This window comes from Neopelma chrysocephalum, unplaced genomic scaffold (assembly GCF_003984885.1).
Source record: "Neopelma chrysocephalum unplaced genomic scaffold, ASM398488v2 Primary Assembly neopelma1_323, whole genome shotgun sequence".
Taxonomy (NCBI): Eukaryota; Metazoa; Chordata; class Aves; order Passeriformes; family Pipridae; genus Neopelma; species Neopelma chrysocephalum.
Window position 1 is genome coordinate 193,206 of NW_020897986.1, and position 20,898 is coordinate 214,103.

The 20,898-nt window shown below is 40.7% G+C and overlaps 1 protein-coding gene and 1 long non-coding RNA gene across 4 annotated transcripts in view; one reads left to right on the forward strand and one right to left on the reverse strand.

Annotated features, from left to right (window-relative positions):
• SLC5A12 (solute carrier family 5 member 12) lies at positions 1 to 17,373 on the reverse strand. Of its 2 annotated transcripts, none has more exons than XM_027705287.1 (15): positions 16,742 to 17,373; positions 14,704 to 14,769; positions 13,969 to 14,020; positions 12,619 to 12,686; positions 11,444 to 11,598; positions 10,197 to 10,337; positions 8,773 to 8,902; positions 8,330 to 8,418; positions 7,350 to 7,462; positions 6,200 to 6,267; positions 5,758 to 5,844; positions 4,971 to 5,149; positions 4,703 to 4,806; positions 4,350 to 4,471; positions 1 to 446 (listed from the first exon to the last, which is right to left on the reverse strand). In XM_027705287.1, exons 1-15 carry the CDS (start codon positions 17,096 to 17,098, stop codon positions 414 to 416), a joined length of 1,764 nt encoding a protein of 587 aa, XP_027561088.1. In that variant the 5' UTR covers positions 17,099 to 17,373; the 3' UTR covers positions 1 to 413. The 2 variants fall into 2 exon arrangements, with proteins under 2 accessions (XP_027561088.1, XP_027561087.1); XM_027705286.1 differs by lacking the exon at positions 1 to 446 and adding an exon at positions 3,049 to 3,630.
• LOC113978380 overlaps positions 5,069 to 20,898 on the forward strand; it is a 22,995-nt gene continuing 7,165 nt past the window's right edge. For both annotated transcript variants that reach the window (XR_003537552.1, XR_003537551.1), the window contains exons 1-2: positions 5,069 to 5,179; positions 6,190 to 6,281. This is a non-coding gene — a long non-coding RNA (uncharacterized LOC113978380). The remainder of the gene's footprint in view (positions 5,180 to 6,189; positions 6,282 to 20,898) is intronic.

The following is a 20,898-nucleotide window of genomic DNA, read 5'->3' on the forward strand; positions in this document are numbered from 1 at the left end:
TACTTCCAGAATAATTTTATTTTTTGGTAGTCCTCATAAAGTGCTGATGTTGCTTATTTTGGGGCAAAGGTTGAAACAAATATAAGGCCAGCCTTTCATAATAGTGTTTATTTGGTGTTAAGGCTGACAGTAGAATTCGAACAGAATTCCACATCTAGGCAGACCTTTTATTTTGTCACAAAGCATATTTTGTCTACCTAAAATGCATACAGTGACACTTTTTGGAAGTGTTTAAGTGAATTGCAAACTTAAATTCCTGTAGTGGAAAATTTAGCAGCTTAAAAAGTTCCTTAAGTGTGTTCATACTCAACCTTATGCTTGCAATGCCCTTGTTCTTCTGGGGTAAAATGCAACAAGCAGCATGTGGAGGCAGGCTGAGGATAGGCAGAGGAAGCAAAGGGATCATCTTCACTTCAGCAGGTTTTGCTCCAGAATTGCAACAGGCTCTGAAAAACAAGGATTTGAGCGTGGAGTGTTGGGTCAGCCCTCCTGATCTTTCTCCTTTTCTCGTGTAGCTCATTCTTTACTTACCCTTGGTGTTTTATTACATGCTGCCTTCTGTCTGACAGTCCAATTTCCAGGGCAATTCTATAGCTGCAGATTTGTTTACGGGCTGGTTTTGGATGTCCTTTGCTGAGAAGCCAAAGTGGTTTGTCTGGTGCTTTTCACAGATCAGTACGTGTTGGACAAAGCAGTGTTGGGCAGCACGAGGTGCCTGCACATGTGCTGTTTCTGGGCCTGTCCTTTCAGTCACTTCCCCAAGCCCCACATTTTGTTCTCCCTGTGTCCCTTCCTACACACACACACGCACAATCCTAAATACCCTCCACAATCTTATATTTTTTAAATTTATATAACAGCCTGGCATTGACAATTTTTGTCTGATATTGCCACTGCAATCACATTTGCCAGAAATTTGGATTGACATGATTTTGGCATAACCACGATAGCACAATGTTACCACAACAGCACAAAGTTCTAATGGCACAACAAAGAACTGTGGAGAAATCACTTTGCTATTCCATGTTATACAGGAACTTTTTTAATCCAGAACTTGGGTTTAGTCTTGAAATGCTAATGGTGTATTCCCTCCTCACTGTACTGGAAGTTACCTTGTGTTAGTTCTGTTGGCTCATTCTACCTTCTTGGTATAACCTCTATAATGTTAGATGTTCTTTGTAGTTTGCATTCTAATTGACTTGAGCTACTTAGTAGAATGCTACTGGGTGAGAAATCAGGATTAAACCCCATAGAGTCTAAAGCTAATGAGATTCTGACTGCTGACAACATGACAATTTTTCTGTTAATAATGGAAAAAAATTCAGATCACATTTTTATTTTGTGTTCTATTTAAATGACTCAGAGTTTTGTATTGAAAAATCTTCCAAACTGTTGGCTCTAATTTTTACCTAGACTAGTATCAGTGAAATTTCAGTTCTTGGAAATAATCTCATGTAAAATCTAACTGAATAAGGTAGTTCAGTCATTTTTTACTCTGATAGTCCTGGCTAACTTGCAATATCATGATCGTACGAGATTTCTTAAAATGTGTATATATTTGAAATTTATGTAATATTTAAATACAACTTCATTTCTAAGTAAGGAGTAAAAATAAAATTTCAGCTATTTTTTCTATTCGTAAATCCACACTTTGTAAGGAATATTTAAAATAAGTTTACAGTACCATAGAGCGTTTCAGAGAAATTCACTTTTCTGTGCAAAACGTAGAAGTTCCTCTGGCATGTCAGCTTTCGGTTTCTTTTTAATATTACTTTAACAAGCCAGTATGTACCCCAGAACTAAAAGAATTCACTGAGGAAAAAGTTGTAGATCTGATTAATTATTGTAAGACACTTTTGGCATAAGTTTGTCTTTGAGATGCTGTTTACTTTATCAAGGTTTACATGTACAAATGCAACTACTTACTGTATCATACACATTTGAATATTGCATTTTTTTCAGTAATAAACTTGGATATATTTGAAAGCGGCTTTGACCTTTATTATTCCAAATATTCAAAGTTAATTTAAAAAAAAAATTGTATACTTAAAAAGTGAGTGCTAATGAGCCTTCAAACCATACTATTGCAAAGAAGTAATTTCAGGGTTGGCTCGGGCACTTATAGCAATTAAATACTCAATTACTTTGATCTCAAGGCACAGATAGATTCAGTTTTTGAATTTTTAGCCATCTATGATCTCCTGCTTTCACCAGTGACTAACAAGTCCTTAAATTTAAGCTCCTTTAGAATTTACCTGTTCTAGTTCTCAGTTTTTCAACCAAAGTGGACAGGCTAGCTCTTCCCTGGAAGGGTCAGTGGCTCAGGATATAAAGGAAATGAGAAGATAACTGTAAAAAATATTGACATGAATACTTGGTCAAAATGGTAATTTCTCTGAATTCCAGTCTTGCTAGGACTTATTCTTAAATCTTGCTAAAGGACTGAATAATGAACTACTGATTAACGATTTTAGCCATCATTTGTAAGTGCACATGTTGGACTTTAACTAAACCCTGTGCCTGGCTCCATTACAAATACAGAAAACACTTGGGCCTAATGAGCAGCTTTAGCTGAAACAAAACTAATCTGTAAATATGAAGAAAAATTTTTCATGATATTTCTTCAACAGCATTTGGAGAGAATGAAATTCTAGCCAACATAAATCACGGGTTTTGACATTAAATGGAAGAATTAAGATTCTCTTTTGTGTCAAACAACTTGAAAATATACTCAGTCTGTAGTGAAACCAATGTTGCTAAACTTGTGAAATGCATGCAGAACATAATATTGAACAAGTGCCTTAAATATTCAGAGCAGACTTTGTTATCTTCACAGTTATAGGTCTCTGAATCAGATATCCTCCAGCTACCAGTAGAGAGGGTTTTGTCCTCCTTCATCTCACTATATACCTTCATCTTCGTGTTTTGAAAAACTCCTACTCAGGAATTATTTTGTGCCCCTATGCATGATAGTTAGGCTTTCTTAATACAACCTAGTCAATCATGTCTGTGGCCATGAGATGTAAATGATGTTGAGGAGGCTTTTTACGATACCTGGGAATAGGATTAACCTGACCTCCCTCCTCTCCCTTCGACAGAGGGCAATTGACAGTCTCATCTTAGTGAGAGACTTCAGAAACTTCTCCAAAGTCTTATCTCAAATTCACCTTTGCACATTTGCCTTTAATGGCAGGTTACTGAACAGAGCATGTGATACAGATGTAGTGCAGCTACTTCAAGGAGGGAGCTTCCACAACTAGATTTATTAAACATTTCTTCCGAAACAGCGGCGCTTCCAAAATCCCATTGTCCCATCATTTCCCAGGTCTGCCAAGAAATTAATAAATAAAAATCTGGCCTTTATTGCTATAGAGAGCAATTGTTCCCTCTTGGTCACCTACAAGCCAGTAAATGCAATAAAAAAAGTTCATAATTTCTGAAGTTGGAGAACTGAAGTTGGGTTAAATGTCCCCTGTCCCTCGGCTTCTAGAGGCGAGATTCTCTGCTCATATTTGTATAGGATTTTTCCTCGGGATTGTAACCAGAGATCTGGCAATGGGTTTCTTTGTTGATACTGTTCTTGAAGGCTTTATTTGCAGTAACTTTAGACAGTTTTTTCTCAAACTCAATCTGAAAAAAAAAAGAAAGAAAATATCCCTGTAGTTTGAAGCCTGTATTCGCTGCTTTTTTCCCTTTGATTGAAGGAAAATTGTTACAACAGTGCAAGAAGACAAGATGTTGGTTCTGTATGCCTTTTTAATGAGCTGCAATGACTCGAGACACCAGAAGAACAGCCTGTGCTGTTGCTGTGGAGGAGCAGGAGGTGGAGGTGGGAAGGAGCTGGTGGTTGCAGCCCTGCCTGGTTGCTAGTCTTTGGTGCTGCTCTGGAGAGGAGAAGCCCTAGAGGCTCTGAAGGTGGGGCTGGCAGCAACAAGAAGTCATACAAGTGCTTAAGTCTTCCCCTCTGTGCTCTGTGGGAGCAGGAGGTGATAGCTTGGTGAACTCCTCTCTATGGTTTAAAGTGCGGTTTTGTCCCCGCTTGGCTGCTGGAGCAGGGAGGGCAGGGAGAGGGAGGTCAGACCCCATTTCATGGGCTGTTTGTCTCTGGAGAACCTGGGTCCCCATATGTGAGGCAAACAGGAAAAATAAGTAACTTATTACTGACCAGGCTTTGGCTGATCTCATTTCCAGTCTGCAGTGCCTGAGCAGCACCCTTTTTGTAAGTTCAAAAGCGATTGCTGAGAGCTGTTTGGTTCTCTGCTTAGCACATGCCCTCGTGTAGGTACCTGCACGTGTTCCTGCTGCTCCTGGGGCACAGCAGGGCTGAGCTGGTTGGTTCAGGTACTCACCTCCAGGCTGTCGTGCCGCACGCCACACCAGAGCAGAGTTTTGAGTCTTTCGGACCAGAAGAAAAACAGGTTGCAGACTGGCTTAATCAACACTGGTGGGATATCTTCTCCTTTAGTAGGTCCTGAAAAGAAAAATAAATAATGATACATGAGTCTACAGTTAGGTATGAGCCTTGGGAACCTCAGACTATGAGGTGGGGGAGCAGGATCAGAGCCTGCTGCCCTCTCCTCCTGGGTCCGTGTCTCACAGGCTGGATTTTTAAAAGCTTTTTTAACAGCTGAGTCAGATTCTTGTGCAAAAGCGTATTTGTTTTATATAAATATACATATATATGTTTATACAGAACACCCACCTGTTATGTAGCTTATCAACAACCCTATGATGGCACATCCCAGGCAGCCAATGGCACTGAAGTACAGGTAGGACAGGGAGTACCAGGTGTCTGCCAGCAAAGGCCTGTGAAGAGGCGACAAAAGCAGCTCGTGACGGGCAACAAGTGCATTTAAGTTGTCTCCTGACTGTGCCAGCAAAATGCAGCTCATACTGCAGTTACTCTGCACTCCCAGCCCCTGCTGGGGCTGTACTCTGTGCCAAAATGCAGGCTTAGGTGGTACCAATACCTCTCAGGAGCTGCCGTGGGAGCTGCTGTGGTCAGCGACTCGGTGCCGTTTGCCAGCGTGCAGTTGAGGGTCGACAGTTGCAGAGGGATGGACTTGGTTGGTGGTGCAGGGTAAATGAAAGAGCCAGTACCAGCCCAAAAAGCCAAGGTGATCCCAGCTAAGAGGCCTCCAAGAGCACCCTTGGCAAGTGTAGAAAGATGCTGTTAAAGGTGATTCGCCAGAAGCGCTTTTCTGTGAACGTTAGTTAGGCAGCAGTAGGTGATGATGGTTTAGTCTATGTCAGTGTAAATAAATTCTGTTCTCTTGACCAAGGAACAAAATGTGGTGGTTTAGTGCCCTCTAGGTATAAAAGTTGACGCGAAACTGGGATCAAAGCTGTGATACAGATTTTAGTTTCACTTCTGGGAACCATGATGGGAGTGCTGATGGGGCAATATGGAACGAGTTCATGTTGTGTTTGAGTGAGATAGCAAAGGCAGAGCAACTGACACAATTGCTGGGGTGAGTACTGAATATTTTTTTCTTCTTTGTGAAACTTAAAACCAAAAATAATTTAAAAAAAAACCCTCATGTGGATCTAATCACTAATTATTCCACAGCTGGGTAGACTTAAATTGAAAAAGATAAATTCAGACAGGGGAAAGGCACAACTAAACAGATCTTAGATCCTCAGGCTCTAAATCTGAAGAGCAGCCCAGATTAAAAACCCAAACAATTTTCAAGGTGGAGTTTTAACCAAACAACATCAAGAGATTTTCTTTTAGATCAGGATTTTTTTTAACCTTACCTTCCAGTTAGCACAAGGAAACACAATTCCCAGCGTAAATAATCCCAGCATGGGCCCCCCACACATCCCGTGGATGGAGAGGGAAGCCTGTGGGTGCAGAGAAGAGAGGGGAGTTCAGGGCAGCAGTTGAGCGGAGCATGCACAATTCTGATTTTTGTCTGTAATTTTGAGTGGGAAAATGGTGAGGGAGAAGGGATAAGCAGTGATTTCAAGGCACAGTTAAAGAGAATCACACTCAGTAGCGTTTCCTAGCAGTGAGTAAATAATGAAGGAGTTAGGGGATTTATGATCTTTTTTTTCCTAGTTATTCCTCTTATCAGAGGGTCCACTGCAACAGTTTAGGCAATGTAGCAGCCCTCAGAACTGGCAGCATTATTTGTTCAGTTCACTGCATTTCTGTTCACTCCTGCTCTGTTCCTTGCATTTCTGAAGCAGGAAATACCTGCACGACTCCTCCCATCAGCGATGCTGCTGCAGCCATGGAAGTGCACAGGACGCCGTATAATACACCTGGAAAAGATCAGGTGAGGAGGTTCTCAGTGCTGGGCAATAGTGGGGACAATTTCTAATTCAGTAGTGTCTGAGGTGACCAGGCAGCATGGGGGAATTTGCACTTTGGGTTTGATGTTTAGAGTGGATCACTGAGCACCCAGCAGTGTCTTGTGTGAAGTCTTGTTGGGTTTTTGGCTGATTGATTTTTCTTGCAAAGCAGAGCGATGGCAATGAAATTAATTTAGGAGTTATGCCTCATGTAGAAATATTTCTGTTGCCTTTAAATATCACTTTTAAAATAATCTAGTTAATGAGTTGAGAAATGATGGTTTTCTTCCTTTGACACCAATTTTAACTTTGTGGTAGGCAGAGCTCTGTATGCAGTAGTCTCAAGTAAAGCCAACTAAAATGGTCTAGCACACCTTGGTAAAAATTCTGGGTACAGAGTGAAAAAAACTAAGTAGTAAGTGGAAAAGCAGGAATGGAGAAGGCTAGAAACAGTTACAGAGATAAAAAAGATATTGGCTTGGCCCTTCCATGATGTTTATGAACATTAATAAAATGCTTATGATATTATGGTATTCATAAAAGGGTTATGATATGAATGCAATAATTGTAAAAACTATCCTAAAAATTCAAGTCACTTTGGATGCTTGCTATGTTGAGGATCTGGGTTTTTAAAATTTTTTTTACGTATTTTTTTCTCTGAACAGCTGAATAACCTGGTTATACAATAACTCTAAGCTTGAATAAAAATTACTTATTGTATTGCTCTAAAAGAGTATGCAATACTACTATAGATTAATGTGGTAATAACTACATTGATATTCTTTCTGTGTCATAAAGAGAGTTTTCCAAAATTTCCATTAAACCAAACTCTTCCAAGGATTTTGAGTAGTTGTTGATGCTAGTCTATGTTTGTTCCAGTACCATATAGTGCTGGTACTTAATGTTGTTGAAGAATCAGGCTGACATTCACCTTGGGAGTTTCTAAAGGGTTGCATTCCTGTGGAGGATACCAAAGCACGAGTGTTTCTGAGGGAATGCCTTTATACAGTGCCCTTTGCTGCTGAAAAATGGAACCCCTCTAGGGTACCTACATAAGCCTTTGCTGATCCACGTGCTCATCTTCTCGGAGAGGTTTGGGAAACCTTTCTTGACCAAGTCTTCAAAGGTAACAGTTGCCAAAGCGTTGATGCTGGCGGCCACCGTGCTGTTGAAAGGGAGAAGGGTGGTAAGTAAATAGAAAGCAGTGTAATCTGAAATCCAATTGTATATATAAAGAAATGCTTCCTCTTGTTCAGCACTAATGCTCCTCAAGAACTGTGTGTTTTATGGTGTTTTTCATGTGTGCTGCTGTAGCTGGGGAGGTTTCTGTTACCTCTGCAATTGAGGAGGGCTCTGCTTCATGCCGGCAAGGAATGAGACAGAAACTCATCCTAACTGACAGTTCCATTTACAAACCTGTAAAGACCTTCAAAATATAGACGTTCCAGAATTAAAACTTTACTCTCTTAGGAACTGAAAGATGCGCAGTTACCACTAGTGCTACCCTGGTCCTTCATGAATGACCTGGCTTTCAGCCAGGTGGATGAACCCATATTTGGTGAATACAGTCACAGATAGACTTGCTGAAAAGATTTATATCCTGACTGTAATATTGTGGCAGTTATCTTAGGTAAAGAGAATTTCGCCATGAGCAGATCAGTTTTATTTTGTCTGCTTTGATAATATTATTCTAAAACCTATTTGGGGTATAAAGATACTGGAGCTAGACTGTGTCACAAATGTATCACAGAATCTTTTAGGTTGGAAAAGATCTCTAAGGTCATGGAGTCCAACCATTAACCCAGCACTGCCAAGTCCACCACAAACCATGTCCCTAATGTCTACACGTCTTTTAAACACCCTCCTTTTCAAATACTCCCAGGGATGTAATGTAATTCAGTAAAGCACTGCTGCTGCTTCCTAGAATGTTCTAAGAAAAACAGCTGGGCTTTTTTTTAGGGTTTCATGTTTTAACCTCATTCTTCTTAGAAATCATCCTACACAGCTAAAGTGTCATTTCAAATTCACAGACCTTAGTGTTCCACTGAATGCACAGGCAACAAACAGTCCCGGGACTCCTGGCATCGAAGAAAAAATGTCCATGACAAAGTAGGGCATGAGCTGGGGTAGAAGGAGCACAAGAGCAGCACAAGAAATTAATTAAGGTTTTCCTGGGTAATGGAAGAGAAGTAGCTGTTTCTGGGCATGTTGCTAAATTCTGGCATTGTCCCAAATAACATGGTGTCAGATTTTGAGCAAAGGGGATGTCTTTTGGGAAAAATGCCCAGTTGGATTAGCACTGCAGAAGTGCCAGAATAGATATTATTGTAGCCCTGATTTAGCAATTAGCCTGAGTGCTGAGAGGACATAAAGCGTTGCACTTTAATTTAAACTTTAATTTAAATTTAAACTGTCCTGATATATGCTATATCTGGGCCCAAAGCAGCTCCTAATTATAGTAATGGACATCTGTACCTGATCAGGAGCTGAAATGAAATCAGCAGTCCAAGGGTCACAGCTCTTGTAATGAGAATACATCACCAATCCACAAAATACTGCGCACGCTAGGACTATCCAAAGTCCCAATAAATTCAGGTAAAGTGCCCTAGAGCAAAGGCGAGAAACTGTTTAGTGCAAAATAACAAAAAACTGTTAGAAGTTATTTATTCCAAACCTTTTAGGGAGATGCCTTAATTACAGCTGGTTATCTAATTCAAAGCTGGCTGTATAATTCAAAGCAAGATTTTAAAAAAACATGGAGAAGTACAGCATCATTATGCTGTAGGGCGAGGATAATGTTTCCAGGCAACTTTTTACAGCTGGAAGAGACCAGTATCCTCTATGCAGAATGGGCTGCACTGAGCACTGAGTCTTCCCTCCTGTCCACTGTAAGAGCAGATTTTTGCCTGTTGGGAGTTGTTGCTGCTGTTCACCCATTAAGGCACACAGAATACTTTTTTGGATGGATTCTGTCACGTTTCACCATGTGAAATAACAGTCTCGGTTGTTTTTCACCGTCCCATGGAAAGGGTGTGGGTGACAGCACCTGCTGGGAAGGTTGTGTGGCTGTGGCTCAGCAGCCTGCAGGTCCTGAGAGCTGCCAGATTTTACAGAGCCCACACTGTGTTTGAACATCACTTTATGCAAGATCTCTTGTTAAGGCCAGTTCAGACCTGGGACCCAAAAGTCTTTCCCAACTTCTTACTAGTGATGTTCTCACTGGTGTGACTTCTAAATGTTTTTCAGACAATTAATTTTCTGCAGCATAAATTCATATAGACACACATGACCTCAAGAAAAATTAGTATGTTTGCAGCCAGCAAAAAGGCTAACTGTTTGAAGAAGGAAAAAGTAAGAACCTTTATGCTTTAGACGTGTGCAAGCAATCAGTGCTAGGTGTGTGAAAAAAATCTGGTTGTTTAGTAAAACATGTCTAGCTATGCACGTGCCACTGCTGAAGTTGATTCTGATTATTTTTATGCTGTAGAATTTTAATAAATTATTGATTTTATTTTATTTAGATGATACCTTGCACTGTAGTGCCTCACAAAATCAATAACCACTTTTAATACGATTTTAACACAATTCCAATAAATACACTTTTACAATTAAGCTGTAGATAGCACGATTTCCGTGTGGGCATCTTTGCCATACTCTGCTTCTGGGGATTAATTTGGCTGACCACAAATTGATAACCTGCAACAGATAGGTAGCTATCTCTTTTTCTTTCTGCATTTACTTTAGTCAGTTAGAGCAAGGGGTAGTAAGACTCTCAGAGCAAAATTAGCTTGCTACCACCTAATGAGATCCCAACATTTACTTAGTATAGCTGACAAACTTAGTGTAATTCCACATCAGTGTGCTTGATTGCAGGACTAGGTTAATGACAGGCAGCTCACAGTTTAGCGTGCTTTTCCGACTTGCAAGAAATGCATCTCTGTATCGTGGACTGATTGACTCCGTAGATCCCCAGCCACGTAAATGTTCCCCCAATAACTATTGTCCAGATGGTGTGTCGTCTCAAAGGATCAGCATCGAAGCTAGAAGGAGGAAAGAAGCAATTTAGTTTGCTTATTTAAACATTTATTAGCAAGAGGTCGGTGATTTTTTCACGATTATCTGGCGTGTCCTACCATCTGAATCAGAAATTCTGCATTGGCAATACTGTCCTCCAGCACAGACAACATCTGATGTGCTTAGGTTTGGAAGTTTTGTTGCTTTTATATTGGAACACATTTTTTTCACATCGGGATAAACAAATATCATTCAGACTCAGTCAGAGGACCAATTAATTAAATTAATCACATTTATGAGGCTGCTTATGGCCAGATATCAGATCTGTATCATACTGAAGCAACAGACCTACAAGCCATCCTGCCTGGGACATTGTCCTCTGCTAGGAACAAGGTCACTTAGCAAACTCTAAAAAATCCAGCGAACCCTTAATAACACATCATGATGACTTAAATTCCTTTACAGAAATTGCTTCAGCTGCAGTGTTATCTTTTGCACAATGAAATTCCATTACTCAGGAAATCTAACTGGTACAAGCATATCTTTCTGTCTTAAATCTGTCATCTTTGCAGTTCTCCTTATCTTGGTAGGTACAGCAGATAACATTTGACCTTGCTGCTGGATTCTGTCAGTGACTTGCCTTGATTAATGAACTTTTTAGTCAATGTCCCAAACAGCCAAAGGAAGGTCAGATTTCTATCCCAATGCACCATTGCTAGCTGCTGTGGTGAGTGCATGTAAAACTAAGTGCCAATTTCAAGAAAGAAAATGAAAGATATATATAGTTGGAAGGAATAATTTGGCTTCATTTGTAGCTACAGCAAAAAAAAATGGCAGAGTTCCCCTTCAGTTCAGCAGAGCTTTGGTTTTTTGAAAGACTTAAGCTCTCCTGAGGGTCAACTGCATTGCCAAGAGCTGAAGAAATGAGGAATGGGCTTCTCTGAATGACCAAGGTTCACAGAATCACAGAATATGCTGAGTTGGAAGGGACCCACAGGGATCATTGGGTCCAACTCTTAGCCCTGCACAGGACCATCCTCAAAAGTTACACCATGTTTTTGGCTTAGTGAGGGTAGGGTTTCTAAACATTAAATATTCAAAAGGGGGAAGTATTGCACCGCTTGTTTCTTACTCAAATATGTTTAGTCGTGATCCTTCATGGGCATCTTCCCAGACTTTGGTTGATCCACCATTCAGACTCGTTCCTCGAATCAAAACCGTCACAAAGCCAGCCACCATGACAATCATTTGAAATGCATCTGTCCAAACAACAGCTTTTAATCCTCCCTAAAACAAAGAGAAACTGTATGCCCCCAATCTTCTTTCCTGTTGCTTGAGTACTGCAAAATATAGAAAGGCTCCTTATTTCAACAGCTCACGAGCTGTATGCACAGCACCCAGCAAATCGGGACTCTTTGCATTCTCCCGTGAAGGGTTTATTCTTGCAGGTCAGAAAATTCCACAGGCATATGAGAATACCTGACTTCCAGTTACATGCTTTTTTTTGTGCCTTCTTTATGTGCATTTGAAGAACGTATCACAGGGCAAAAGCTTAGGGAGTTCTGGCCTGTTCGTACACCCCGTCGCACTGCGCGTGTTCTCAGAGCCCGCTGGGGCACAGTCAGCCTCACGCAGGAAAATAGCCCCAGAAAGTTTGCCATTCAGCTTTCTTCCATAGCTACTTTCATGTTTGATCAAATCTGTACTGGAGCAACATAATAAGTGATTTCAACAAGAGTGGACTGAAATATTGAAAAAATTCGTTAGTGGTAATGAGAACAGGAACTGGGCTGTATCCTGAGCCCCAGGGCTCTGCTGCTTCACTGCCATGTTTATCTAATTTGGAATTTGGAGTCTCATGTTGCTTCCACTCAGAAGCAAAGCTTTCTATAACCTGTTGGTTGTCCTTCCTGGGTTTTATTGCTCTGTTCTTGATCTGGGGTAACACCAGAGGCACATTTTTCATTTACGGAGTTTTTCAGCCTATAACTTGTAAAAGATAAGAATCGTCTTATCAAAAGATTTAGTATGACAGGGGAAGGTTATCTCCTCCTTATCTGAACTCTGCCTCGAGCTGTCTTGTTTAAACCTTGCAACATACAGCAGAGGATTAGACAGGATTTTTTTTTCTCCAAATAGACTTCTTTATACCACAGAGTGTAGAAGAAATTTATCTCCGTGTTCTCCAACTTTAAACTTCAGTCAGACTGTACGTGGCAGACACCCTTCTGCCATAGTCTGTCATGTTTAAAGGATGGTTGAATCAACCATTCGTGTTCCAGCTGTTCAGTAAGGCCTGTTACATACCAGAGTGCAATAGAAAGTGCAGACAATTCCTGTTGCAGCTACAGAGCCCCAGAGATCAAATCCAGTGACTGCAAAACCAAAGAAAACCAAATCATTAGAGAAATCTGAATAGTAACAGAAGAGCTGTAATCCTTTAGCTTTAGTAGGATAGGAGTAATTATTAATTTTAGTCTTTTGTGTCTACTAGGAGCTTTGCTGGATTGTTCAAGTTTCTTAGAACTTCTAGATACTGTTATGCATTGTTTTCCTCTTTCAAATTGGAATTAACTAACTTTCAAGCAAAAATAACATGTAAGAAGAATACTTGCATGAAGCAAAAGTGTCATTTTTATGGGACACAGCTTTATAAGCAATGCTTCCCTTCTGTTCCCCAGACTGGAACTTTTTCTGAGAAACTAAGTTGTTCAGAGAATCCCAAAGAATCCTAAGACAAAAACACCCAACCCCTAAGTAAATTCCATTCCTTGCGACTAGGAACAGTTTGATGCTAAAATGTGCTTCAGTAAAATGAATTTTTTTGTTCATTTTGCTTCATAAAGTTCCTTTACACAAAACACACAAATTTTGGTTTGGCTGATCTTGAAATCTCTCCCGCAAGGCACAGTTTGTGAGAGCAAATATATTTTTAAAGGTTCTCTTATTAGCAAAGTTAGTATGGCATAATGAATGAATGTGAACTCTCACATGGAATTCCTTTGCACACCAGAGGAAGGAAATTTGGTACTGTATGAGAGGAGGGATGGGACAAACCGGCTGCAACTCAGATGATGAACAACGAAAGGAGCCTCACAAACGTCTTCCCAGTCAGTTTGGGTGAAATCAGGATTCGGGTCATGATGATTCCTTGTGCCCTATGGCAGTAAAATTACTGATCCCACCTGTGGTGATGGATGCGTATGCCTAGCTTGCAAACATTATTTGAATAAGTCTGCAGAGAGAAAGCAGCACAGCACTGAGCTCCAGCTACATGGAAAGGAATTACTCCCATGGAAGTCTGAACATGGGAGACAGTGACGGGGGGAATCAAAGTACAGAGTGTGGTCTTGGATCATCAGCTTGTACTGTGAACTTTGTCAGGATGTTGGGAAACTGTTTGCTGCGAACCTCTTCAGGTGGTTACTGAGTGGAAAGGAGAGCAGAGCAGCAACAGTGAGGCTCCTACTAATGTACAGGTGTGAGAGGGGTCTGGGGGATCAGAAAGGCAGAGCTGTGAGGTGGAGGCAAAACCTTCTTACAGAACTTTTGAGGAGGGTTGGGGTTTTGTGTTATTTATCAGTTTTCCTCACTTCATTTACTCTGATTGTGGTGGGGTTATTTGGGGTGGCAGTGTAGTGCAGCATGGGAACTCACCTTGGTTGAGTGCCAGTGATGGAGCATAGACCACTATTCCTGTGTAGAGGATCTGAAGGAGAAAAAGTCCATTAAAAAGTCATGTATTTGAATGCTCAGTGATAAGGCTTCTATTTAGAGTGGGGCTCTGAGCAAAACACTGGATCTAGGAGGTTCTTTAGGTCTGCTTGTATTGTATATGTCTTTCTGTTTCAGCCCTTACAAAATAAAAATCTTTGCTTTAATTCCTTTCTGAGGAAAGGACAATTACCTGTCTTGGTATTACTTATTTCACCTATTGCTAAGATGACTAGATGACAAAATATCATCACCAAATAGAAAGAGGGTATCTGCAGAAAACACAAAGAGTGATACAGAAATAAGTTGCATGGATCTCAGAAATTAAATTTTAATTTTTCCCTCCAATCCCTTTCAAGCAACTGACTTAATGCCCTTCACATGTAAGTTCTAACGGAACTCATGGAGAAACAAAGCATAAAACTCAGTAGCATTCAAATCTACTGCTGAAGGTTTGGAAATTATTAAAATGGAAATCATGCAACAAGAAATATCTCCCAATATCCCACAATACAACCATTCTTTCATTTTAGCATTCATAGTCCCAGTGAAAAAAACTAAGAAAAAAAGAGTAACATCATTAAAACATCTCATTCTAAAAAATGTGCCATCTGAGAGCAGTCTGTGAAAATCAATGTTGAGTGAAATTAGCATTAAAATGAGTCAATGTTTTCTTACCGTCTGCAGGATGTAGATCAACGTTGCAGCAAGGCGGACAATCTTGTTAAATCTTAACTCCAAATACTAAGAAAAAGAGTAATCTCAGTAAATTGCACATGTAGCATCTGTGACACAGATGCTACTCTTCTGTTTGCCCCAAGTAACACCTTGCTATGCAAGTGAAATCACTGGCAGCTGGCACTGCTGTTATGAGTAATAAGGAGAGCAGGACTGTCCTTACACACAGGGATAATTGCATTTAAGAAATCTTCTCATCTGTACCATGTACTTGAAGTTCTAGTTGGGTTGCAGTACCTTCTTTGTACCAGGAATAACCGGAAGAGCCCAAGGGCTACAAGGGAGGGAAATTTAAACTTCAAATGAAAGTGTGTTCCAACTATACAATGAGGAAACTTAAGTTCATCTCTAGCAGAAATAGCATTGTTTGACTCCAGTACTGGCAAAACTGGTGGTGGAGCAGATGGTGAAGCAGCAACGTGGAGTTTCCTAGTGCATGAGCTAAGCTGGCTTTCTCACTTGCTCTGCCTCAGCCTAAAGCCAAATCTGCACATCAGCAGTGTGAAAAGACAAGGGGATCTTATGGACTTCCAGGTGGATGTAGAGAGGTGTTCCCAACTACCACACAACTGCAGAGGTGAGCAGATGTCTCAAAAGCCCAGATTTTAAGCCTGAATCTGGAGTCTCTCTGTGGAGTCTCTCTGTAGAATCTCTCTGCCCCTGTGGCAGCCTCCATGCAGCCTGTCCTGGGCTGGGTTCCTCCTTGGGCCATAGTCCCATATCCCCAGCAGATACCTGGCATGGACTGTACAAGTCCTCTCTCTTTTACAAGTCTCCAGGCTATGCACTATGTATTATTGCCAAAGCATCTTCTTATTAATTTTGTTTGTGCTCGTCTTGTGTTTCTTGCATAACAAACCCCATGGTCTCCCATACAAATACATAGCTAGTTTATGTAACTTGACCTGATTCTAAAAATAATTCATGAAGCCAGCAAAACCATCTTTCCAGCATACTTCAAGGGTCTCTCTGACTACAATGACACCTTTGGTGTTTCAGATGACAAAAGTAATTAATTCTCTGATCTTGGATCAAAACCACCCAGAAAATGCAACTACTTGCAGTGATGGTCAATTTTACTCTTTTCCAACCTGAAAATATTTCCAAACCCAGGCAGATCTGATTGACCAAAGCCCTTCCTTGGGAACAAGAGCAGCCTTTCTGTTTTCAGGAAGCTCCTTGTGAACTAACCCAACTTTCTTCATCCAATTCTTGCTTAGTTGAAACTACTCACAAACAAGAGCAATCAAATTTGCAGCAGTTGATTAAAGTAAGTAAGAGGCTGTCCCAAATGGTCAGTAGCTGCCCTGTGGGTGTGCAGGTGATAAGGGCTGCTGCTGAACTGCATTATGAAGAAAATAATGTCTTCCAGAAAGAATACCAGGCAAAAACTCCACAAAATTCATAAGCCATTCATTTAATTTCCTAGAGAATTTGTTTTCCAATCCTGTCTTTTTTTCTTCTTTCTTTTTTATTTCTGGAACAGGCCTGCCATCTTCTTTCTCTTCCTCCCATCTCAGATTTTTCGATATCCAATAGTCCACTTTTATAGTAAATTGGATCAAATTGCCATATCTAGACTAAGTTTGAATTGGATAGTGTTGAATGTTGTTCTTAAAGTCTGTCTTTAATACCTGCTCTCTAAACCAGAGGGGAATACTTACAACATCAGAAGCATTTGGATACACTTAAATATTTTCCAGTTGTAATTTAATTTGGTACTGGTGTGTAAACCTATATCCTGTCTGTGCTATATGGGCATAACAGGATCTCTAACCCTTATTTTGTGCTTTCAACTTATGCAACATAAACAACTAGTTTGGATAATGCAACCAGTTTCTAAAAATAATTGATGTATCGAGACGATTGTTCCATAAAACACCGCAGAAAGTTTTCTATCAGAGATTTTTATCTAAAAATATGTGCATGATACTGACTTATGCTAGAATAGTGCCTCTATTTTATGATTTTCACTTACCTCATAAGTGCTTGTTATGCCAGATCTGTAAAAGACAGGCAGAAAAAGTTCAGCAGTAAAAACGATGACAAGCGCGTACGAAAGAAAGAACAGCACAAAGGATGCCCCGTAGCGATAAACTTCAGAGGGTGTCCCCAGGACTGTTACTGCTGACATGAAGCTTGTTGTGAGAGAAAAAGCTATGGGTCCACATGTCATCTGCTTACCGCCCACCAAAAACTCCTTTGAAGTTTTTTTTTTCCTCTCTTTAACCGCAAAAAAGACTCCGATGCTGGCGCTGACCAAAAACAGTGCGGCAAAAACAACATAGTCCCAAGCCACAAATTTTTTGACTTCTGGAGCTTCAAAGTTTGGCATTGCACCACTTGTACACTTCTCTGATGGAGGATTCTGGTTTACTGTGACTGGTGCTCTGACCAGATTTACTCTGTTGACAGCCAAGCTGAAGCTTATCTGTAGCTCAAACGATGACAAATAATAAACAGAAAGAGTGTTCAGCCAGAAGGTGGTTTTTAATCCAGTTCAGTTCTAAGGAGGGGGAAAAAAACGTAGCTGAGGATGAGTTAGGAAGGTGCTGAATGCACTTTGTCTCTACAGCTACTAGTGCTTCCTCCAGGCAGGCTGAAGCAAGGGACTCTTGCTGTGAAATCTGTAGTACAATCCCTTTTTATCTATGAGGTATAAATTTAGGGTTAAACATTAGCCTGACACATTGACTTGATCTGACTCTTGTCTAATCTCTCAGCACTTTTAAATAATAGATTGAGACAATAGAGAAATAAATAAAGGAAAGCAAAATGAAGGAAAGCTCAGTGTAGAGATCTGCACCTTGGGCGGACTTATAGGACAAGAGGACCTAAGAAAAGCAGATTAAACAGCAACACTTCTCTTAACTATGTCTTTGGCATAGTTTGTTGAATTCAATTAATTAGGTTTTCCTTGTATGTTTTTGTTTTGTTTTAAATAAACTTTCATTTTATCTCCATCAATGCCATAACAATACCTTTTCCAAAGAAGCAGGAAATGACTTGTCATCCTGAAGGATTAACTTGTACAAAGAGGTAGTGTGTGGTAGTTGCAGCCCTGAAGGAAGGGTAGAGGGCATGTTTTGGAGAAAATCAAGAAAGAAATGAAGTAACCTGGGAGAGCTTTTAATAGCAGAAGTCGTTTTCTTCAGCCTTATCTTGGCTGGGGATGGATCCTCATTTCTCCTTCTTAAGTCATCAGGTGGTTTTGCTGTGTCAGTTGTACCTTGCAAATTAGAGTGTGTCCAGACCTGAAGCCTCGACTGTTCCCATCCATTGCTCAGGAGAAAGGGCAGGACGTGCACAGCAACTTTCATTGCTTAGTGCAGAGCCAAAGAAACTCCAGGACAGCCCACAGCTGGAATTGGCTTCTGTCCACATGTACAGGAGAGCAGCTGTGCAATTTTCGTGGCTGATTTTGGTGAGACTGAGTGTAGAAGGGGAGGTTGAAAGGCCTCTTTCTACTGCAGAACGTGAACTAAGCAAGCCAAACAAACAAAAAACCCCGAACCAACATGCAGAGATCCTTCTTAAAAGGCACTGCTCTGTCTATAGCTGAAACACTTTGAGCCCCCAGAAGTTAAGAATATGAAGTGCACATTTGTGATGTATGACCCAGCCCCCTGTGAAAGCCGGGTCATGGATTAAAGCTCCATCTGCTGCCATAGCACTGGTTTATGTGCTGTGACCTGTGGGTTGTTACATGGAGGGATCAGATGAGACACCAATGAATCACTTTGCATTATTGTGGAGTGTGTGAGTGTTCTGAGAATTTTATACAACTGTGTCCAAGCGTACACCCATGGCTAGTTAATATTTCTCTTCTGTACAGAACAAATGCCTTCAGATGTTACACTCCCAAAAAGGCAGCAACTTTCACTTGCCAGACATTCCAGAACTGTTTGTGGGGCCTGGGATAACAAATGAAAATATAAAGCAAATAAAAAGAAATCATCTGGCTCAGAAGGTTTGTCTGCCAGTCATGTTACCAAAGAAACTCCAAGTGGAAGATCCCTGTAACATCCGTTCTAGGAAAATAAGGGTGGTGTAAATAATTCCTATTGGCATAAATGTAAGCCTGCAGTGATGTTGGGTTTTTTGTTTTGTTTTTTTTTTTTTAATTATGAATGGGTTTTCTAGCAGAAAAGTGGGGTTCTTTGAGTGATAGTAATTTGCAAAAAGTAGAAAAAAACTAATGGAATATCAAACTGAAAATCAAGTTAAAATGTAATTTTTTTAATTTATGACACCATAGCCCTCTGACACATTTTCAGCAGCACTTCATGGGGTTGTTCAGAATAACAATTTTGGCAAAATCTGACATAGGTAAAAATAATATAGAATAGAAATACAATTTCTGAAGAAGAAATATTTCAAAATAATACGTAAACACTTGTTGTTCTGTCATGATTATATTCTGTATCTGGGAATAATTGATATTTTTATTTCCCTGAAATAACAAGAATAATTTTATATTTTATTTGTGCAAACTCATGTGAAACAAATTTTTAGCCAGGGTAAGCCAAAGAAGAAGCTTGACTCCTTGAAGCTTCAATACCTCTTTCCGTATCTGACTGTGAACCAAGAATCTGACAACAAATTCCAGCTTGAGTGTTTCAATTTTCCACTCAAGGCTGTTTGCATCTGAGGTCCTATTTCAGGCCCAGTTTTGGCATCTGAGGTCCTATTTCAGGCCCACTTTTGGCATCTGAAATAAATGCATGAGACAGTGAAGGTAAGGGTGTTTCTAATGAGCTGCAGGACGGCTTCCTGCAGTCAGGCAGGAAAACCTGCAAGGAATGCTCTTTTCTGTGAACTGCTCTACCTTTTAGCCCTTGATTTTTGGGAACATTAAGAACAGCCCTTTAAGTGGGAGAGGGGAGATGTCTTGAATGAATGACTATGTATCATTGCATCTTTCAGTATGAGACTAGGAGAAAGTCAACCCTCAATTCAGCATTATATTAGCCTGAGGGTTATCTTCTAACACTTGCCAGATGCACCTGCTTTATCCTAATCTCCAAAAAATGATGCTCTATGTATCACACCTTGAATATTTGTTCTCTAGGAGGAATAAAGGGAAGCTGAAACCTCCTCTGTCTGCTCCTCTCACCACCACAGCTGCTGCACATTGTGCACCCTTTTTTCCTTTGGGTGCATATTTTGCATAGTATCCATAAACAGCCTCTCAATATTATTATAAAAAATAACTATTACATATATTTCTCTAGGCAAATCTTTTCTAGCACCTGGATTTGAAAGGTCCTTTATTTAGTATATCGCCCTACAAACCAATGGGGCCTGATGGGATTCATCCAAGAATCCTGAAAGAGCTCCTGATTTTCAAGAAGGGCAAGAAGAAGGACCTTCTTCTGGAATCTACAGGCCTGTCAGTCTCACTTCAGTGCCTGGTAAAGTTATGGAGATTATTCTGGGAAGTACTGAAAAACACCTGAAAGGCAACACAGTCATTGGTCACAGCCAGCACGGCTTCTTGAGAGGAAAGTTCCTGCTTCTCAAACCTGATTTTCTTTCATGACGAGGTAACCCACCTCATGGATCAAGGGAAGCCAGGTGATGGAATCTTTTTAGATTTCAGTGAAGCTTTCAATATTGTCTCTCAGAGGATCCTTCTGTACAAAATGTCCAGCTCACAGCTGGATAAACACATCAGGTGGGTGAGCAGTTGGCTCATGGGTTGAGCACAGAGGGTAACAGTGACTGGGGCAACATCAGACTGGTGACCTGTCACTAGTGGGGTTCTGCAGGGCTCCATCTCAGGCCCTGAGCTCCTCAACATCCTCATAAATGACTTGGACGCAGGACTGGAAGGGACACTGAGCAAGTTTGCAGATGACACAGAACTGGGAGGAGCTGTTGACTCCCTGGAAGGCAGAGAGGCCCTCAGAGAGACCTGGACAAATGAGAGGGCTGGGCAACCACCAACTGTGTGAAGATCAACAAAGGAAAGTGCTGGATTGTGCACCTGGGATGGGGCAACCCCGGATGTACAGACAGACTGGGGAATGAGATGCTGGAAAGCAGTGCTGGGAAAGGGACCTGGGGGTCCTGTTTGATGGTAAATTGAAGATGAGTCAGCAGTGCCCTGGCAGCCAGGAGGGCCAACCATGT

Coding starts and splice junctions, on each gene's coding strand:
- SLC5A12 (XM_027705286.1), bottom strand. CDS start 17,098: ATGCCAAACTTTGAAGCTCCAGAAGTCAAAAAATTTGTGGCTTGGGAC. Junction 12,687..13,968: donor ATCACTGGCACTCAACCAAG/GTGAGTTCCCAT, acceptor TTGGTTTTGCAG/TCACTGGATTTGATCTCTGG. Junction 4,472..4,702: donor GTTGATAAGCTACATAACAG/GTGGGTGTTCTG, acceptor TTTTCTTTTCAG/GACCTACTAAAGGAGAAGAT.